The 19,364-nt window shown below is 43.4% G+C and overlaps 1 protein-coding gene and 1 long non-coding RNA gene across 3 annotated transcripts; both read left to right on the top strand.

Annotated features, from left to right (window-relative positions):
- The first annotated feature begins 82 nt into the window (after positions 1–82).
- On the top strand, positions 83–3,195 carry LOC123116038 (uncharacterized). 2 transcript variants are annotated; one of them, XR_006456936.1, is made up of 3 exons: positions 83–365; positions 1,984–2,053; positions 2,270–3,195. It is a non-coding gene; the product is annotated as an uncharacterized lncRNA (long non-coding RNA). The 2 variants fall into 2 exon arrangements; XR_006456918.1 differs by lacking the exon at positions 1,984–2,053.
- A 1,168-nt stretch (positions 3,196–4,363) lies between these two features.
- Positions 4,364–5,713, top strand: LOC123115935 (protein FAR1-RELATED SEQUENCE 1-like). The gene is made up of 3 exons (XM_044536998.1): positions 4,364–5,110; positions 5,284–5,418; positions 5,585–5,713. Exons 1-3 carry the CDS (start codon positions 4,375–4,377, stop codon positions 5,695–5,697), a joined length of 984 nt encoding a protein of 327 aa, XP_044392933.1. The 5' UTR covers positions 4,364–4,374; the 3' UTR covers positions 5,698–5,713.
- Positions 5,714–19,364: the final 13,651 nt, after the last annotated feature.

The following is a 19,364-nucleotide window of genomic DNA, read 5'->3' as shown; positions in this document are numbered from 1 at the left end:
AAGGCAACTGCCCCGCCCACCAGCTGGCCGCGGGATCACGTGCACCCTCCTCGCCAAACCATGCCCCGCGGGATCATGTGCACCCTCCTCGCCAAACTGCGCCCTGGCTATCTTCTTCTTCCTCACGAAAGAAGGAGGATCTGCCCAGGTTGCGGAATCCACGCCATCTCTCGCCCCCACGCCTCAGCCCCACCGACGCTGCCTTCTTCTTCTTCTGCACGCCAGAAACAGATCCAAACGCAATCGCCCCCAGCCTTTCTTCCTCCTCCTACACAGCCGTCATGGGAGCCCCAAAGTAGAAGGAGCTGCTTCAAGATCTAAAGGGCAGGGTGGTCAGAGCCATACCAGGCAGTAAGATCGAGCAGGTAAGCCCCCTCTGCACCTCTTCACTTCCCCCTTCTTCATGGATCCATGGAGAATCTGCTTCAAAAAAGAGGTGAATCCGGCACATCACACCAGATGTTAAACATGCTGGATGTGTTAAACATGCCAAAAACTACCACCTGGATGTGTTAAAACAAGCCAACTAAAAACGAGTTATCTGGCCAATTAAAACATGATTAAAAGCCAACTTCTAGTTATTATTTGCAAAATGAACAAAAAATTGACTGCCCAATGCTTTGTTGAACATGTGCAACGAAAAATTCATAAATATGCAACTAAACATGCATCCCAGCCAACTGAACATGTATCCTGGCCAACTAAACATGTATCCTGCCAACTAAACATATATCTGGCAATACATGTTTCTAAGTGAACACTTTGGAAAAAATGTAGTATATGTGAAAATAAAAAACATGTTTTCTGGCCAACTAAACATGCATGTTGGCCAAAAATTGATGACCAACTAAGACATCTATTCTAGGCAACTAAGACATCTATTCTAGCCAACTGAATGCATTAACTGTCCAACTGAACATGCATGTTGGCCACAAAAACTGAAAAAATGCAACCTGGCCAGCTGAGACATCTATTCTAGCCATACCAGGCAGTAAGATTGAGCAGGTAAGCCCCCTCTGCACCTCTTCACTTCCCCCTTCTTCATGGATCCATGGAGAATCTGCTTCAAAAAAGAGGTGAATCTGGCACATCACACTAGATGTTAAACATGTTGGATGTGTTAAACATGCCAAAAACTACCACCTGGATGTGTTAAAACAAGCCAACTAAAAACGAGTTATCTGGCCAATTAAAACATGATTAAAAGCCAACTTCTAGTTATTATTTGCAAAATGAACAAAAAATTGACTGCCCAATGCTTTGTTGAACATGTGCAACGAAAAATTCATAAATGTGCAACTAAACATGCATCCCAGCCAACTGAACATGTATCCTGGCCAACTAAACATGTATCCTGCCAACTAAACATATATCTGGCAATACATGTTTCTAAGTGAACACTTTGGAAAAAATGTAGTATATGTGAAAATAAAAAACATGTTTTCTGGCCAATTAAACATGCATGTTGGCCAAAAACTGATGACCAACTAAGATATCTATTCTAGGCAACTAAGACATCTATTCTAGCCAACTGAATGCATTAACTGTCCAACCGAACATGCATGTTGGCTGCAAAACTGAAAAAATGCAACCTGGCCAGCTGAGACATCTATTCTAGCCAACTAAAAGCATTGAATGTCCAACTGAATATGTATGCTGGCCAAGTGGAAATCCTGGAAATTGAGACGTCTATTCTAGCGAAAACCAGAAATCTGTAGTGCAACAGGAAAAACATAGGAACTTTTGTCCATGGCTAATGAAGCCACAAACCATATTAACATATTCACACACAAATCTTGTCCCACGCATATATTCTGGTCCCACACGTATTGCAAACCATATTAATATGTTCAAATATACCAGATCTAGAAACATAAACGGCGATGAAAAACATATAACTATAATCTGTCCTCCAATTCTTCTTTCTTTTTTCTTCTTTCACCTGGATTTTCCTTCTCAAATGTAGCATCCAATTATGTGCAGAAAAATCTGAAAAGAGCTCCTTGCGAAACGGAAACCTACAGATCATTGCAACAAAACAAAAAGGGAAAAGGTAAGAAAAACTCTGTAGCAAAAAGAAGTCATGCTCTTGCCAGTTATTTACTACAAACTGTGCAACTAACATAACAACTCTGTGCAAACAAAAAAATTCATAACTGTTATAATAAAAGATTATGCTATGGTCATGTTGCTTTTAGGTTGTTTTGAAACACAGTTTTTCTGTGGTTATCAACTGATGACATCAATTTCTTCTTTTTTATATGTGCAGGAAGTGTGTGGCAGCATCCAAAAACAAGGGAAAAATGCTTGATCTCAATGAGTTGCCTCCAGATCTCAATGAGCTTCCTCATGATATGGATCAGCAGCAACCCAGCATACAACAAGGAAACTGCACAGAAAATGGTCGATCTGTTTACTACACGCAGGCAAGTCGTGATGGTAACCCTACGGGCCATGACAATGTGGCAGGCCAGTCATCAGCCCGTGGTGCCCCTGTAGTGGTGTCTTTGCAGTCAGAGAGCCATACTCTTGATGACACAGGAACCGAGGCAAATGTTCCTGGTCCAACCAGGACTGAGCTGGAAGCTGGGGCTTTTGACAGAGCTGTGCAAGTAGAAGAAGGAGAGGATGAGGCTGGTTCTCAACCTATGGAACCCTATGTTGGCATGAGGTTTGACAACCTTCAAATTGCTAAGGATCACTATAACAGTTACGCACTACGGATGGGTTTCTCTATCAAGATGAACACCTCTAGACGGACACCCCGCACCAATGAATTGATAAAACAATAGTTTTGCTGCAACAAGTTCAAGAAGCCCAAAGTTGATGATGGAGGAGCTGAGGCTCCTCCTTACCTGGACCCTATTCCAGATCCAACATCTGTTAACAGTGATGAGGAGATGGAAGAAGAACCTCCAATATTTGCTGAAGAGGATGCTGGTACTAGTAAGAAGAAGAAGAAGCGCAAACGTGAGACAATAAAGCAGACTGAATGCAAGGCGAAAATGTTGGTGAAGTTGATAGATGGGCGATGGGAGGTGACGCACTTTGTTCGTGACCACAATCATCCGCTCGTGAACAAACCTTCATTGTCCAAATACTTGAGATCCCACCAAGGCATCTCACCTGATGAAAAGGAGTTTTTGCGCATCTTGTATAACTGCAACTTGACTACAGGTGTGGTGTTTTTTTATATCCCTTGAAGAATTAAGTTTCCCTCTAGGCAGTCCAGTGTGCAACTGTTATGGTACTACTGTGCAACTGAAATGACTTAACTATGCAACTGCTGTCCAACTTCCCATGCTTTTTATATATCACTTTGGGTGCTTCTTGTGCAACTAGATTGTCTTTACTGTGCAAATACACAATGTACTGTATGCAAAAACTGCAAAGTGTTTTTAAAAAGGTGCAGCTAGGTGTCCATTTCCTGTGATTATCTTCTGTGCCAACACGTGTCCTATTACTGTGCAGCTGGATGTGCGCATTTGTGCAACTAAAAAAAGGATATACTGTTTGTTTTTGTATTATGCAAGACGAATGATGCATGTAATGGCAGAGTTCTATGGATCTGAGATGATGGTGCCGTTTGGACCAAAGGCAATAACAAATCTTTGTACAAGTTTCCGTAGAGATGACACAAAGGAGGGTGATCTGATTGAGACAATTGCGCACTTTAAGGATATACAAAAAACCGATCCAGACTTCTTCTATAAGGTGAAATATGATGAAGAGGACAGAGTTGTCAACATATTTTGGGTGGACGGCTTAGCTCGAAAAGCTTATGCGGAGGCGTACCATGATTGCATATCGTTTGACACCACCTACATGACCAACTTGTACAATATGCCGTTCGCGCCCTTCATAGGAATAAACCGACATGGCCAATCTTTCATGCTGGGTTGCGCGTTTGTGAGGCAGGAGTTGACATCGAGCTTTGATTGGGTCTTTGGAGCATTCCTAGAGGCTATGGATGACAAACCTCCTGACAACTTCATCACCGATCAGGATGGTGCGATGAGGCAGTCAATACAGAGCATCTTTCCAACCATCGTGCACCGTTGTTGTCGATGGCACATCATGAAAAAGGCTCAGGAAAAGGTTGGTTGGTTGCTGTGCCGGAATCCAGGACTCTCCGATGATTTCAACAAGTGTGTTGACTTCAGCTTCACTATAGACGAGTTTGAGCAGAATTGGGCTGGGTTAATGATGAAGTATGAGGCTATGGCACACACGCACTTTGAGAAGTTGTACGAATACAGGTCAACTTGGGTGCCGTGCTACTTCAAACACAGGTTCTTTCCCTTCCTCCAGTCTACACAGCGTAGTGAGGGGTTCAACGCCGTCCTTAAAAGATATGTGAACCCACACAACTCAATGTTGAACTTCGTCAAGCAATATGAAAAAATACAGAACCACATCCTTGCCAAGGAAGGCTGCAATGATTACAGGACACAACACCTTGAGATTGAGTTGTGGTCCAACTTCCCAATAGAGAAGCAAGCTTACAAAACCTATACTAGAGACCTTTACCGCAAGTTTAGAGAAGAGTTTGAGCTGATTGGACGTTATAATGCATTCCAAGTTGGTGCTGATGTGTTTGAGCTCAGACCGAACCAGGAATTTGTTGTGAAATATGGTTCTCGAAACTACTTGGTGCAGGCAAGGGTGGAGGAGCGTTCCTATTTGTGTGAGTGTTGTAAAATGGACAAGGACGGCATCCTCTGTTGCCACATCCTCAAGGTGTTCACCCATGTTGGCGTTGATGTCATACCGGGAAGGTACCTGCTAAGACGGTGGACACCTATTGCTGTACCTAGTGCGCCAGGGACTGGTTATGAGAAACCGGATGAAATGCCTCCTCAATCAAAGAAGCAGATAAGGGAGAGGAACATGATATACGATTTTCGGAAACTAGCAAAGTTTGCGAGTGGTTCTGATCCAGCACAAGCTATTGTATACAAGCATATGCGTGCAGCACGTACCGAGATCGGCCACCTGAACAAGTCCAAGAAAAGGAAAAAACCGACTGCTGCAACGGGGCCATCAGATGATGGCAACCCTCGAGGACCTCCTCCACCTCCAGGCAGCAATCAGGGGGCTCATCATCCAGGTAATTACCTACCCCAACTCCTGATCTAACTAGGTGTGTAACTTTAGTTGCACACATCATTGTGCCCAGTTGCACACACCATGGTAGCCACTTGGACAAGAACATACTGCCTAGTTGCGCACGCTGTGTTAGTTCACGCATCAAAGATAACACAGCTAATTTATTTTTTCCAGTTATGCATATATGTGATGTCAACCCTCAAGGACCTCCTCCCCCTCCTGGTTGTACACGGCATCCTCCGCCACCTCCTCCCCCGCATGCTCCTCCCAATGGCCCTACAGGCAGCACTCAGGGGGCTCGTCGTCTAGGTAATTACCTTCCCCCAACTCCCCATCAAACTAGGTCTGTAACTCCAATTGCACACATCATGGTGCTCAGTTGCACCGAACAGGCTACCTAGTTGCGCATGTTGTGTTAGTTCGAGCATAAAAAAGATAAACACAACTGACTTGTTTGTCCTGTTTCTGCCTATAGGTGATGCCAACCCTCAAAGACCTCCTCCCCCGCCAGGCCCAACTAGCAGTGCCCTTTGTGCTACTCCCAATGGACCTACAGGCAGGACTCAGGGGGCTCATAACCCAGGTTAGTACCTTCACCGACTCCAAAACAAAAACTAGGGTGAGTGGCTTTAGTTGCACATATCATAGTGCCCAGTTGAACAGAAACATGCTGCCTAGTTGCGTGCGCTGTGTTAGTTTGAGGATCAAGCTAAAAATCTAACTTGTTTTTCATGTTCTGTCCATAGGCGACTACAATCCAAGTACCATGACAGGTCGTGCTACTGCAGGTGTTTTTTTCAACTTAACTTGCACACAACAACCAGTTAGTTGCACAAAAATGTACTGTGTGGTTGCATAGAACATCAGTGCTGGTTGCACAATAACAAAAATACTAAACTTTTTATATGATTATTACACAGGTGATCGTGACGGTCCTACTGCCCCGTTGGAGGCTGCATCCCTTGCACAAGCTTCTGATGATTTTGTGCCCAGGGATCCTCCAAGGTCTACTACAAAGGGTAGGGCAAAGAGTCGACGGTACAAATCGGCGCTGGAGCTACATCCAAAGAAGAAAAACAAATGCAGCCAGTGCCAATCTACAGAGCACACTGCTGGTGTGTGTCCACAGAGGCTCCTATGATTTTGTTTCCTCATTTGTAACTTTGGAACAAAAAAGGAAAAATAATGATGTCTTTTTTAGCAATGTTGGGACCAAGTGGACACATTCAGCATCTATGATTCCTCTTTATCTAATTTATGCTGCTTGAATTAGTTCATGCACTGTGTAAAAAAAAGTTGCTATTTGTGCCTTTGTTGGCAACTGGTTAAATATTTAGTTGTTGAACAATTGTATATACAGTGCTCCTAATGTATCAACAAAAGTGATGATATTGAGTTGCAAACGCAATTACTAGCAGTGTGCAACTACAAAATCTACTTAATAAAATTGTACAAACTAGAAACTTCCTCCATGGAGCAGGAAAAAAAAAGTACTGACCTACTCCTTGTCGTATCTCAGCAACTTCCTCCATGGGGCGGTGTTGTGCACGCTGGTGACCCAATCATACGTCAGCTTCTTCCTGATGTTGAGTACTTCCTTGGGGTCGTAGTTGGGCAGTTGGCTACCATTCCACTCGGTGGCGTTAAGCAGTGCGAACAACCCACACTCATTACTGCAAAAAATGGGCAAAAAAAATTGTCACATAAAATTAAAACCAAATAAAGGTAATGCACTCTGTGCAACTACTTATGTCCTACTGTGCAACTGCTTGTGTTCTACTGCAACTCATTATGTGCCACTTTGCAACTACTTACGCGCCACTCTGCAAACTAGCTAGATAATCCATTAGAAACTCATAAAAATGATAAAACAGATTGAAGACTAGTACTGTGTCTTAAAAATACTAAAGATTGCACATGTAGAAAAATTTAAAAACTACAAAATGATTGTATTTGATTGAGAAGGAATGAAATGCTTATTGTCTTACTTGCCAAGCTGCTTTGGTACGTCAATGTCAATAATCTGGAAGTGCTCGATGCTGAACTTTGGGTAATGCTTCCTCCATAGCTGGCATACTGCCCCCGCAATGGTAGAGGCGTTGTTCATCAGCTCAATGTTGTCCAGCGTCCTGCTTGAATCAAGAACTTCGAAGCGTCCGTCCCTCAAGTTGACACTGAAGACCCAATAATGCCTCCCTCCGTCCTTATCGGTTACATCTGCGCACTCGAGCACTGGCAGCATGACCTTCAAGCGTGAATGATTTCAGACACAAATACAAGATGTAGCTAAGAAAAAAGTAAAAAGACTTTGTCAAGTTAAAAAACGGGTTGCAACAAGTATCTGCCAACTAACAGATGTGTCATGTGCAACTGGACATGCTGTGGGTGCCAACTAAAAAAAGATTGATGATGTGGGCACAACACTCACCAAGTCTTTCTTGTCGAGACGGTTCTTGTAATCAAACTTCTTGTTCATCTCATCCACATTGTGGATCCCTTGCTGTAATTTTATCTGCAGAGATTATAAAACATGGCTCAAAACTCCTTAGTAGGTGAAAGGCCTCTCTCAAATGGTCAACGAAAAGTGCTACAGAATAAAGATGAAGGTAAAAAGAAGGTTTTGGAAAAACTTATAGAAAACCTCAGTGGCATAACAACCTTCTTTGACCCTTCTGGTAAGTTATCCATGATGTGTAAGATTCCAGTCTCAATAACAATTTTTGACAACCATTGAACTGGCTTCATCGAATCAACTAACTCCTTTAAAGAAATGTAGAAAGCACCATACCTAATTATCTCAGGGCTGATTTTTTTTTTGAAAGCAATAAAAAGACAAGTTAGCTCGAAGGGTCACAGCAGCAAAAAAATGTGCATGAAAATGAAAAAAAGAACAATGTGCAACTAAAAGCCCTGTTCTGTGCAACATACTATGCTTTCTGTGCAACTAAGTGGCTGGTGCTATGCAACTGAAAAAGATATGTATGTAGGCTGTGGGGAGTTAGTTTACCTGGTAGCTCCATCATTTGCTCCTTTATGATGCCTGACCCAATACAAGAGGGCAGCGTAAAGCTTGTTCACTACCTCATTGGTGCTGAAAGTCTTGTTCTTGTTGTAGTCGATGAATGGAGACCTTTGAGATGCTGCGGGCCTTCTTACCCTCCTCTGTCTTCGTGCAAGAGGTGGCCCCGAAGAACTGCTCGTGCCAAGTTCTGGTTCTACGCATATCGGGGTGTGGCAATTCTCTGGTGAACCAACATCTAGTTCTTGAGCTATTGCCTTGCCAACATCAGCAGCATCACATCCTTCATTCACAGCTGCTGGGTCTAACTCACACTCATCGATGCTAATCACACCGGCTTCCGCTGTATCTACTGCTGGAGCAGGTGCTGGAGCATCACCATCTATGCCGAGGTCAAAAGATGGTGCATCGCAGAACCCGTCACCATGATAAGAGTTTGATCTTCGTAAGGGTTCAAGGACCAGGGCATCTCCTTGCGGCACAAACATGGGTGCATCATTCACTGACTTGGTTCGCAATAGTGTTGTAGTTGGCGGCCTTGGAGGCTTGCACCTACTTATAATGTCGAACACCTCCTCTTGTGTTAATGGTTGCTGAAAGACAACTCTTGGGGACGGCACTTTGATAGTTGGATCACCTCCTTTTGTGTTTGGCATTGAAGCATCTCTATCAGTAGGCACCTTGGGACTTGCAGTTGCAGTGGTGCCTTCCTGACCAGCTGTGGTGGTTTTGACTGTGACCATACTGCTAACTGACACATCAGTTGGCACACTGGTATCTGTAGTTGGCATCTTTCCAGTCTGAGTTGGCAGCAACCTGGCAGAACTTGGCACCCTTGCATCAATGGCTGCGGCTCGCAGCTCTCTCTCATCTCTGAACCCCAAATCTTTTGTGGCCTATTCCCCCTTTGCGCCCCTGGCAAACTTGACAATCTTCTGCTTAGGTGGATTTGGTGGGACTGTTGAAAGGGGAGTCTTCCCCTTGATCTGTTAAACTTCTCTGACATTGGTTGGCTCTCTGCTCACTACTGTTGGCATATCAGTTTGAAGCACAGCTTCCTTGACCATATTTACTTCAGCATCTTCACTCATCATCTTCTCCTTGGTTTGAGGCAACTGCAGATTCTTCTTCATTGAAACTGCTTTACACTTCTGGACCACGTGAGGCTTTGCCATGGATGCTGCCTTGCTCTTGCTGGAGCTTAGGTCTGGGAGCTGCTTTAAATATTCCTTGTATTTTTCCTTTGAATGAACCCAGTCAAGACCCTTTCCTGCTTCCTCCATGTCAATTTGATTCTTTTCAGCTTCAGTTGATAAGAACAGGCTCTTGTCAATGGCAAAGTTGATCTTCTCACACATATCTTTGTCGCTGAAATCTGGCACGGGAAAGGTGGTTGGCAAAGCTGGCTTCAAGTTGCAGAGCTTGAACATATCAATGCTTCCCTGAGACTCTGCTTCGTCATTTTTCTTTGACTTTGGCAAATCCTTGTCTTTCCAGCAAGTCTTGTCAATCAACAACTGTAGTGTGCTCCTGCTACTCAATGAATTGCTGCTGCTCGCAGGGGTGGCGTGAGTGCTAGTCCTCCTGGATGTGTTGCCACCTGTACCACCAGAACCAGGAGCGTTGTCATCATCATCGTCATCGTTGCTGTCGCTGCCTCCATTGGATCCCCCTTTATCATCACCATAATCATCGTCGTCTTCTTCATCCTTGTCTTCTTCCCTCTCACTGCCATCAGCTGCTGCGCCTTTGTCTTCTCCCCTCTCACTGCCATCAACTGCTGCCCCTTTGTCCCTGTCCCCCTCTCTGGCCTCACCTTCTTCTTCCTCCTCCTCTGCATCACTATCTTCTTCCTTGTTCTCCTCCTCTCCTTTGTCCTCTTCTTGTTTGTCCTCCTCCTCCTCCTCCTCCTCCTCTTCCTCCTCATCCTCCTCCTCCTCTGCATCTTCTTCATTGTCATCCTCATCCTTGTCCTCCTCCTCTGATTCATCCGCATTTGTCTCCTCATCGTCGTCAGCATCTATCGCTGCTCCCATTTCCTCATCTTCTTCTGAATCATCCTCAACAAATTCTTCTTCTTCTTGTATGGTTGACAGTCGTCTCTTTCTTTTTGGAGCACGGCGTGATGCCCCAGTTTGCATTGATGGCTGTTGTACGTAAGGATCAATATCTGGTTCCTCGTCATCAATCTTGGCAACTTCTTCAATGAAGGTGCCAACCTGTTCAGTTACAGCCTTGCATAGCTCATTGACCACTTTCGCAATTTTTGCCTTTTTCTGCATCAACACAAAAAAGATTCAGTACTGATTCAGTTAGAAAAAATAATAAAAAGTAAAAATGTCTGTAACTGACCATGATGTGATAAGCAAAAACGACTAATACACACTTTCTGGCCAACTAAAAAACATGATTCTAGCCAACTACACATGCACTGTGGCACAAAGTAAAAACCATGCATTTCTGCCAAAAGTTGATGACAATGGTTGTAAATGAACACTTTGACTATCCAAAAGAACATGTGCAACTACAAAAGCTTATATGTGCAACTGAACATACATCGCAGCCAACTAAATTCTGAATTTTCGCAACTACAAAAGTTATACATGTCCAACTGAACATACATCACAGCCAATAAAAAAAATATTGGTAAGTGATGCAAGTTTATGTATGCAAAACACTAACCTGCGGATTGTATGTTATTGGTAACTTGGATGCCACAAATGCTTCAGCTTGCAAAATTCCACCAAACAGTGGTGTATGCTCCGTGCCTCTATACTCCTCTTTAAGCTGATGTAAAAAAAAGAGAAACATAAAATAACAAGGTTATCAAAAATAGATTTGTGTGTTGAATGAAACCACACATTACAACCTGTGCAACTACAAACAAAGATACTGGGGTAGACAAATTCAACTATACATATATGCAACTGAACAAAGACACAAAAACTGTGCAACACACATGGCACCTAAAAAAAGTTCCTACCAACTGATGCAACACATCTGTGCAACAAGATTAGTAAAACTGTGCAACTTAAAAAAGATGGTGTGCCAATTTAAAATGAACACGTGTGCAGATTGCCAAACTTAAAGCTATAATCTGTGCAACTACATGCATTATTGTGCCAACTGATGATAGTTTTCTGTGCAATTTCCAAAAAGAGTGACCAGACACCAAAAGAACATAGAAGGAAGACACTGTTGGAAAAAACAAAAAAGAACTCACTTGTAATTTGCCGAACACACCAGGAGAGATAGTATCCTTCTTGATCACCTTGGCAATTAGAGTACTATCCCATGCATTCGATCGTATCACGCAGTTGCTTACTGGGATGTCATGTACGAGCGCATCAAGGTATAGTATCTGCACCAGACCCAAACAAAAGAAAAAGCCAAGTTCAGTTATTGTTGTGAGAATTTCAGCAAACTATAACTGCACAGAAAGAAGAGGAACATATGGAAAAAAGTGGTCGTTTTCACTAACCATCAAGTGATACAAGCAGCAGCAAACAGTTTGCTTCTCCTGGTCCATGTTCCGGAAAGCTTCGTTAATGTGTTCTGCTACAAAGAGGCAGATGTTTGTATTCTTTAGCATTTGATGATCTAGCACAAGTCCATAACACTTTGGGCTGAGCTTCAAGGCCGTGGTTGGTGCTAGAAAAGTACTGAAGGCAACCGCAAGCCAGGCCATAAAAAATGTGTCATCCATTCTTCCAGCCATATGCTCAATCATCTTGAGCCATGTAGTGATCTGGGGATGAGAATTTCCAGTTATGTTGAAAGCATGTCTGAATCTCCTAGTGGCATCCTTGTCAACTAAATATCTGACTTTTGGACCCTTGTTTGGGAGATCAAATACCCTCTGAACACTGTCAGCATCGACACGGATCCTTCCCCTTCCTGGGAAAACCATTTCAGAGGTCTATGGCTGGTAGGACTGCACCAGGAACTTAGTGAGGTCCGCTGGAAGTGTGTCTGATAAGTTCAATAGCCCCCCGACCGACCTTGAAACTAGCTCTGATTTCTGTAGTGGAGTTAGAGAGGCGTTGAAATTTGCAAAGCGCGCTGGTGATGCCCTTGTCCTGCCTGCTTGTGATGGTCGCTCCACATCTTCCCCTGGAGACACCTCAACTCCTTCACCGCTGCCCTGTTGATTAGAAAATGAAAGCATTACACAAACATTAAACACAAGAGAAAAAACAAGAATGAAAAAAAACTAGCAATCATCATTTGGATCAGTATTAGAATGAGCTATGTATTCATAAAATGGATCATGCCAACTAATATGATGTATTTGTGCAACTAATAAAGCTCATGAGGACAACTGCAAAGACTGCCATTGTGCAACTGAATGTGCAATAATAAAACAGTAAATAAAAAAAGAATTAGACCTGGCAGCTACAAAAAGTTCTAGTGTATGTGCAACAATAAGAAATGATATTGCAACACAAGAAAAACAGTAACTAAAAAAAAGGTTTGCAAAGAACTATTCAAATAGCTCATAAAAACACACAAAAAACCCACATACCTCAGCATCTGCTGTGGAAGATGCGACAGCTTCTCCAGCAACTGCTGCCTGCACAAAAAAATGACCACTGATGTCAACTATGAAAAGATGCCAACTAGTGAACTACAAGATGCCAACTAATGCCAACTAATGTCAACTGTATTTAAATCAAAATGACTAGAGATGTCAACTACAAAAGGTTGTTATTGACAGACTAAAAACAAAAAATAGTGTTCCGAACTGCTGTATAATTTCATCACTATCTAAAAAAGGCGAGAAAAAACACTTATATTTGAGATTTTACTTACCCTAGAAGATGACTCAGCTCCCTTGCCAAGTGCTGCACGTCTAGTCCGCTTTACAACACGGAACTGATCAGCATCCTAAGAAAAAAACATGAGCATGGGAAAAAATAAAAAAATGTTATATGACCCAAACAAAACCAAAAAAATGGACTTGTGTCATCAACATGCCACTTACCTCAACATCCTCTCCCTGCTCAACACTCTGCGTAGGTCGTGGCTGGCGATTAGCAGGACGCTTCGAGTTCCGGCGAAGAGGTTGACTTCCAGAATGCTGATTAAGCAACCAAAAGAAAACATGAAAAAAAGACATTAGCATACATGCATAAGTTGAAAAACAACTCAAAAACAAAAGAAAAAAAGTGAATAAAAATACATCTCCTTCATTGCCACCCGCATCTCCTCCTATTATAACCATTTTTGCCCTGCGGAAGGAAATACAACAAAAAAAACATAGTTAGAAGATGTGGACAACCAACTACTACGATCATGCAGCCAACTGGGCAGTAAACCTTGTGCAAATTGGACATCAAATAAGCCAACTAACTTTTTTCTGCCTAATTATTACTTGCCAACTGTGACAAGTAATACCTAGACAGAAAAAAGTTAAGTAAAGGCAACAAGCTCAGTGAGATAACTTATTCTGAAAAAAGCGTCCCTAGTTGAACATGAAGGGAGACACATAAAAACAACCACATCCACAACAAAAGACTTGCACATTGAGAAAAATTAAAATGGAAAAATTGGCAAGCATTGGTACTAATTTGCACAAATCAAGGGGTCCTAGTTGCACAAAGCAGGAGAATAACACATAAACCACCACAGCCACCACAACGCTGGTGGATTGGGTAGATTATATTGGAAAATTGGCAAGCATTGGTGCTAAAATTGTACAAACAAGAGTCCCTAGTTGCACACAGCAGAGGGGGGAACAACCAACTAGTAAAAGTGTATAACATATGCAACTAAGTAAAACCAACTAAGTAGAGCAACTGGCACAAGTGTATAACATATGAATAGCCAACTTGGTAAAAGTGATGCAGCCAACCGAGTAGGCAACTTGTGCAACTGAACACAGTATAGACAACCACCTAGTACAAAAACAGTGAGCCAACTAACCAAAACAACTGCTGCAACTGCAGAGCATATGGACAGCCAAATACTATATGGACGCAGCCAACTAAGGAGAATTTTTTGCAACTAACCACTTAAATCTCTGAACACCGACTACGAAATCAGCCAATGCATTGCACACAAAAACAGTGAGCCAACTGACCAAAACAACTGCTGCAACTACAGAGCATATGGACAGCCAAGTACTATATGGACGTAGCCAACTGAGGAGAATTTTGTGCAACTAACCACTTAAATCTCTGAACACCAACTACGAAATCAGCCAATGCATTGCACACAACATTGCGCACATCTAATACAACTTACAGAATAACTAAGAATCATGAACACATCTCAAATCTCTGCAAAAAATTGAACGGAACATGAAGTAAACAGCCAAAATCGCCCCTAAAATCGCGCAAACGGGGACTACACGTTGACCCTGTCCAGCCACCCCCGTGCCGTGAACTACGCCTCCAACGATTCCCCCGCGAGGAGAACCACCCGCAAGCCGTCACCAACCTGAGCACTCCACCGCGACGCCCCGTTCGGTGGAGAGGATGGCGAGGAGGAAGACGAAGACGGAATGGGGAGAGAACTCGCTGTAGCGAGGGATTTCAGGCCACCTTGTAGATCCCGACCACCGTTGGGCGCATGCTGCGAGATGGGAGAACGGAACTCAACGTGACCAAAATCGAAGATAAGCGGGGGTAGTTCGCGCCGTTCCCGAACCCTAGAGAGCATTCCCCTCGCATTTCGGCACCATCCGCGCCCCACGAGATAGAGAAAGGGAGGAGAAGCACGTAGAAGTGGAGGGAGAGCATACCTCCGGCGGCGAGGAGCACTAGCGATTCCCCGGCGAGGAGAACCACCCGCAAGCCGCCGTCAAATCTGAGCACTCCGCCCGCCACGCCCCGTTCGGTGGAGAGGATGGCGAGGAGGAAGACGATGAAGGAAGGACGGGAGAGAGAGCACGCTGCGGCGAGGGATTTCAGGCGCAGATTTCGAAAACCGCCGCCCACGACCCCCACTACTCTCTCCTCTACCACTTACAGGTGGGCCTCCATGTCCGGATGCGGACAAAACCGCCCACGACCGCGGTGCGCGACCAATCCAGACCAGGTGGCACCTGGCGGATCTGGGAGCGATCGCTCGTGCGATCGAACGGCCACGGGCCGGCCGCCCGTTTCGGTCAGTTAGTGGCCGGCCGCTTTTTAGACTTTAGGAAAAAACTTAAATTACGAAAGTGTCTCAAAAGGAACTTAAATTACGAAAAAATGTATAGAACCTTCCCTCTCTTTAGGTTTTAGCTTCTCCCGGGGCGATCTGCCGTCGCCTTGATCAATCCCTTGGTGCGTGAAGGGGGTTAGGGTTCGTCACAACGCCCGGTCAGATCTATGTTGGGTTAGGGTTCCAGATATGGCATCGGGTGATTCGCCGATGGCAAGTACTCCTGGCGCGAGCCCTGCTGGTGAACCAGAGAAGATGATGGCAGAGCTCGGCCTCCGCGAGGAAGACCTGGATGATGTGGTCTATGATGAGAAGGAGGCACCACCAGAATCTGTAAAGTGGATGGCCGTAGTGCGAGTTCATATGGCAAGCATTACAACCAGTTTTGGTTCTTCAAGAACACGAGGGCGTCTCGGGATCTAGCACATGACTGCAAGTTCCACCCCCTACCAGACAAGTTATACACCATGCAAATCTTTTGCCTTGGTGATTGGGAATGGGTGATGCAAGATGGCCCCTCGAACTTTCGAGGGAATGCGATCATCCTCACGCCCTATGATGGAATCACTCAATCCTCCATGGTGGCTCTGGACAAGTTGAACATATGGGCGCAGATCCATGACGTTCCAGATAAGTATGCCCATCTTGTCGAAGCTCTAACAGGGAAGGTGAGAGAGGTGCTCTTTGCTGAAACCCAATCACAGAACTTTGTTGGCAATTTCTGCCGAGTTTGTATTAAAATAAATGTCTTCAAGCCGCTCAAGAATGCAGTTTCAATGATCCGAGACACAAAATGCCAGATCTATCGGGTGAAGTATGAAAGACTCCCCGACTAGTGCATTGTATGTGGGCATCTTGGCCATGTTTTTAAGGACCACGGTGATGGCATTCACCCACTGCCAGCTCTGCCCTTCAAGGATCTTTGAGCTGAATGGACAATGTGTGTTGGTGCCAGACCCGATGGTGGCCGAGGATGTCGAGGAGGAAGAAGAGGAGGATGAGGCGGCCGAACTGGCACCAAAAGCGAAAAACCAGGGATCATACCCATAGGACCGAATGAGCACTGATCCAGACTTAGAGATGGTCGATGCTGACATGAACAAAAAATGGACGCCCGAGCAAGTTGCACCAGCGGCTCTGTTGAAAATATGCCCTAGAGGCAATAATATCGTATTATTATATTTCCATATTCATAATTAAGAGTTTATATTCTATGCTATACCCCTATGATCCTGGAGTATGTTTTTCATTGGAAAACTCATATGCACATGTGGAATGATAAACGGTAAAATAAGATTCATAGTCTTGCCTCTAAGACTGGCTCAAGTGTTGTTGATGATCATGTTTTTCGAATCTTAGAATATCGTTAAATGTAACGATGGTCATAAAACAACATTGAGAGTATGACGCTAGAAGAATGGTCATACTGAATCGGCCCAAACTTGGTTGTTATACTTTGAGATAATATTGTCTGAAGTCAATTGTTGTAACATGGAGTGTTAACATGTGTTTTGTTCCTTAGACCATGAGAGTATCGTAGTCATCTCTTACCGTACGATGAACTTTGGGTTGCTCAAATGTCATTTGTAACATGGCCATCATACCACAACGTGTAGGTTCATCAGGAAGTTTGACAAGGGACTAGATAGCTCGAGAGTGGAATTTGCTCCTCCGAGATGGAGAGATATTCTTGTCGGGAAATGTAGTAGAAAACAAAACAAATTCGATCTACGATCAACCAGGAACAATATGAAGATGCATATAGGGTTTGGATCAACGATCATTACCGACTCCGGAGTGTAGCAAAAGTAGACAATTCGGTGTAGACCGTACTTGGACTCCCTCGAACCATTGATGACGATCCCGCGAACTGCCCTTGAACAATCTCTCGAATGGAAGACCGAAAGCATGGTCTCTCTACTTGGTTGCAAGCGTACGGTCTTCACGATCCGGCAGCGCTTTGCCATCTAGAGCTAATTGTTGCCATCCCATTTTATATGTTCAAGTACAAAAAACATTATATTCTTAAAAAGGAGAAACCTGGTACTGCAAAAAATCGATTCATTGTGGCATGGTTTTGCATAAAACATAAAAACACATAAAGGGGGATGAAAGTTTTGTCGACTTGGGGTGTGGTTTTTCCTGGGGGGGGGGGGGGAAACCAATTGTGGCCCTATATGTTCAAGTAGTTGGAAAACAACTTGGGCACGATCTGCACCATCGAATCAAATATGAAACAATTCATAAATAATCAAAAACATCTAACCGACGTGCCATTACTTGCACACATAAAATCTTCCATTACTAACACACTATGGAAATTGTTTCTGCCACACGGAACTAATAAAATGCCATCTTACATAAAATCTGCAATCATAAAAATGATTACATGAAAAAATGTCACAAAGAAAACATGATTAAAATGCCATCCAGTAGAAACATATATATGCCATGTGAGAACAACTAAAAATGCCAACATAGCTATGGAAGTGCCACACAAGTGAAAGTGAAAAACTGCCAGCTACATGCAAGATGGCTAACTATAATTCCAAAATGACATCTGCAGGTGCCAACCGAGAACAACTAAAAAAATGCCGACTACAACAACTATAAAAGTGCCATGCAAGTAAAGGTGAAAAATCGCCACCTACTTATAAGATGACTAACTATAGTTCAAAAATAATGTTTGTACATGTCACAGGGCCATCAACATCAATGCATCCAACAACTCTGCATGACAAAACAATAAAAAATGTGATGATCAAATGTTGCTGGGAAAACTAGCAATGCCCGCTCTAAGGGATCATTAACGCCACGACATTTCCCGCCTGGAATATCCATAGAATCATCATCGCTATTGTTCAAATTCTCTCCGGCATATTGCAAAATTGAAAACATGTGAACAACAACAACAACAAAAGGACCCATCATGTAGGTGGACACAAAAAGAACAAGTTTAAATAGATATCATAAACACACATGTCGACTATACCCCACCATAAAAAGAACCAACCTAAAAATAAAAACATGGCATTTCCCCCCTGAAAGGATTGATATGGTTGATTAGAGGGGGGTGAATAAGCAACTACCATTTTTTTACTTTTCTTAACAAATTAGGGTTAGAAACAAATAGGTTGTCTAGATAAGCAACTAGGTGGGTGATACGTCCATTTTGCATCATGTTTACCCACTGTTATTTATAATGTTTTATGCATAATAATGCTTTTTGGAGTAATTCTAATGCCTTTTCTCTCATAATATGCAAGGTTCACACAAAGAGGGAGAATTCCGACAGCTGGAAATCTGGACCTGAAAAAGCTACGTCAGGCTACCTATTCTGCACAACTCCAAATGAGTTGAAACTTCACGAGGAAATTTTATGGAATAAATAAGAATTATTAGAGCGAATAACTACCAGAGGGGGCCCACCGGGTGAGCATGATGACCCACAAGTATAGGGGATCAATTGTAGCTCTTTTCGATAAGTAAGAGTGTTGAACCCAACGAGGAGCAGAAGGAAATGACAAGTGGTTTTTAGCAAGGTGATGTCTGCAAGTGCTGAAATTGTAAGTAACAGAGTAGTTTGATAGCAAGATAATTTGTAACGAGCAAGTAACGATAGTAGTAACGAAAGTGTAGCAAGGTAGCCCAATCCTTTTGAGGCAAGTGACAGGCCAAAACGGTCTCTTATGATAAGCAAAGCGTTCTTGAGGGTACACGGGATTTTCATCTAGTCACTTTCATCATGTTGGCTTAATTCATGTTCGGTACTTTGATAATTTGTATGTGGATGGACCGGTGCTTAGGTGATGTTCTTACTTGAACAAACCTCTTACTTATGATTAACCCTCCCGCAAGCATCCGCAACTACGAGAAAAGTATTAAGAATAAATGCTAACCATAGCATTAAACTTTTGGATCCAATCGTCCCCTTACGGAATAGCGCATAAACTGGGGTTTAAGCTTCTGTCACTCTCGCAACCCATCATCTAATTGCTACTCCACAATGCATTCCCTTAGGCCCAAATATGGTGAAGTGTCATGTAGTCGACGTTCACATGACACCACTAAGGGAATCACAACATAC

This window comes from Triticum aestivum, chromosome 1A, assembly GCF_018294505.1.
Source record: "Triticum aestivum cultivar Chinese Spring chromosome 1A, IWGSC CS RefSeq v2.1, whole genome shotgun sequence".
NCBI lineage: Eukaryota > Viridiplantae > Streptophyta > Magnoliopsida > Poales > Poaceae > Triticum > Triticum aestivum.
This window is presented reverse-complemented; position numbering and strand designations above follow the sequence as displayed.

Bases quoted from the DNA above. Each gene is read 5' to 3' on its own strand.
- LOC123115935 (XM_044536998.1), top strand. From the start codon at position 4,375: ATGTTGAACTTCGTCAAGCAATATGAAAAAATACAGAACCACATCCTT. The intron at 5,111-5,283 runs GTAATTACCTAC...TATTTTTTCCAG, and splicing joins TCAGGGGGCTCATCATCCAG to TTATGCATATATGTGATGTC. The intron at 5,419-5,584 runs GTAATTACCTTC...TTCTGCCTATAG, and splicing joins TCAGGGGGCTCGTCGTCTAG to GTGATGCCAACCCTCAAAGA.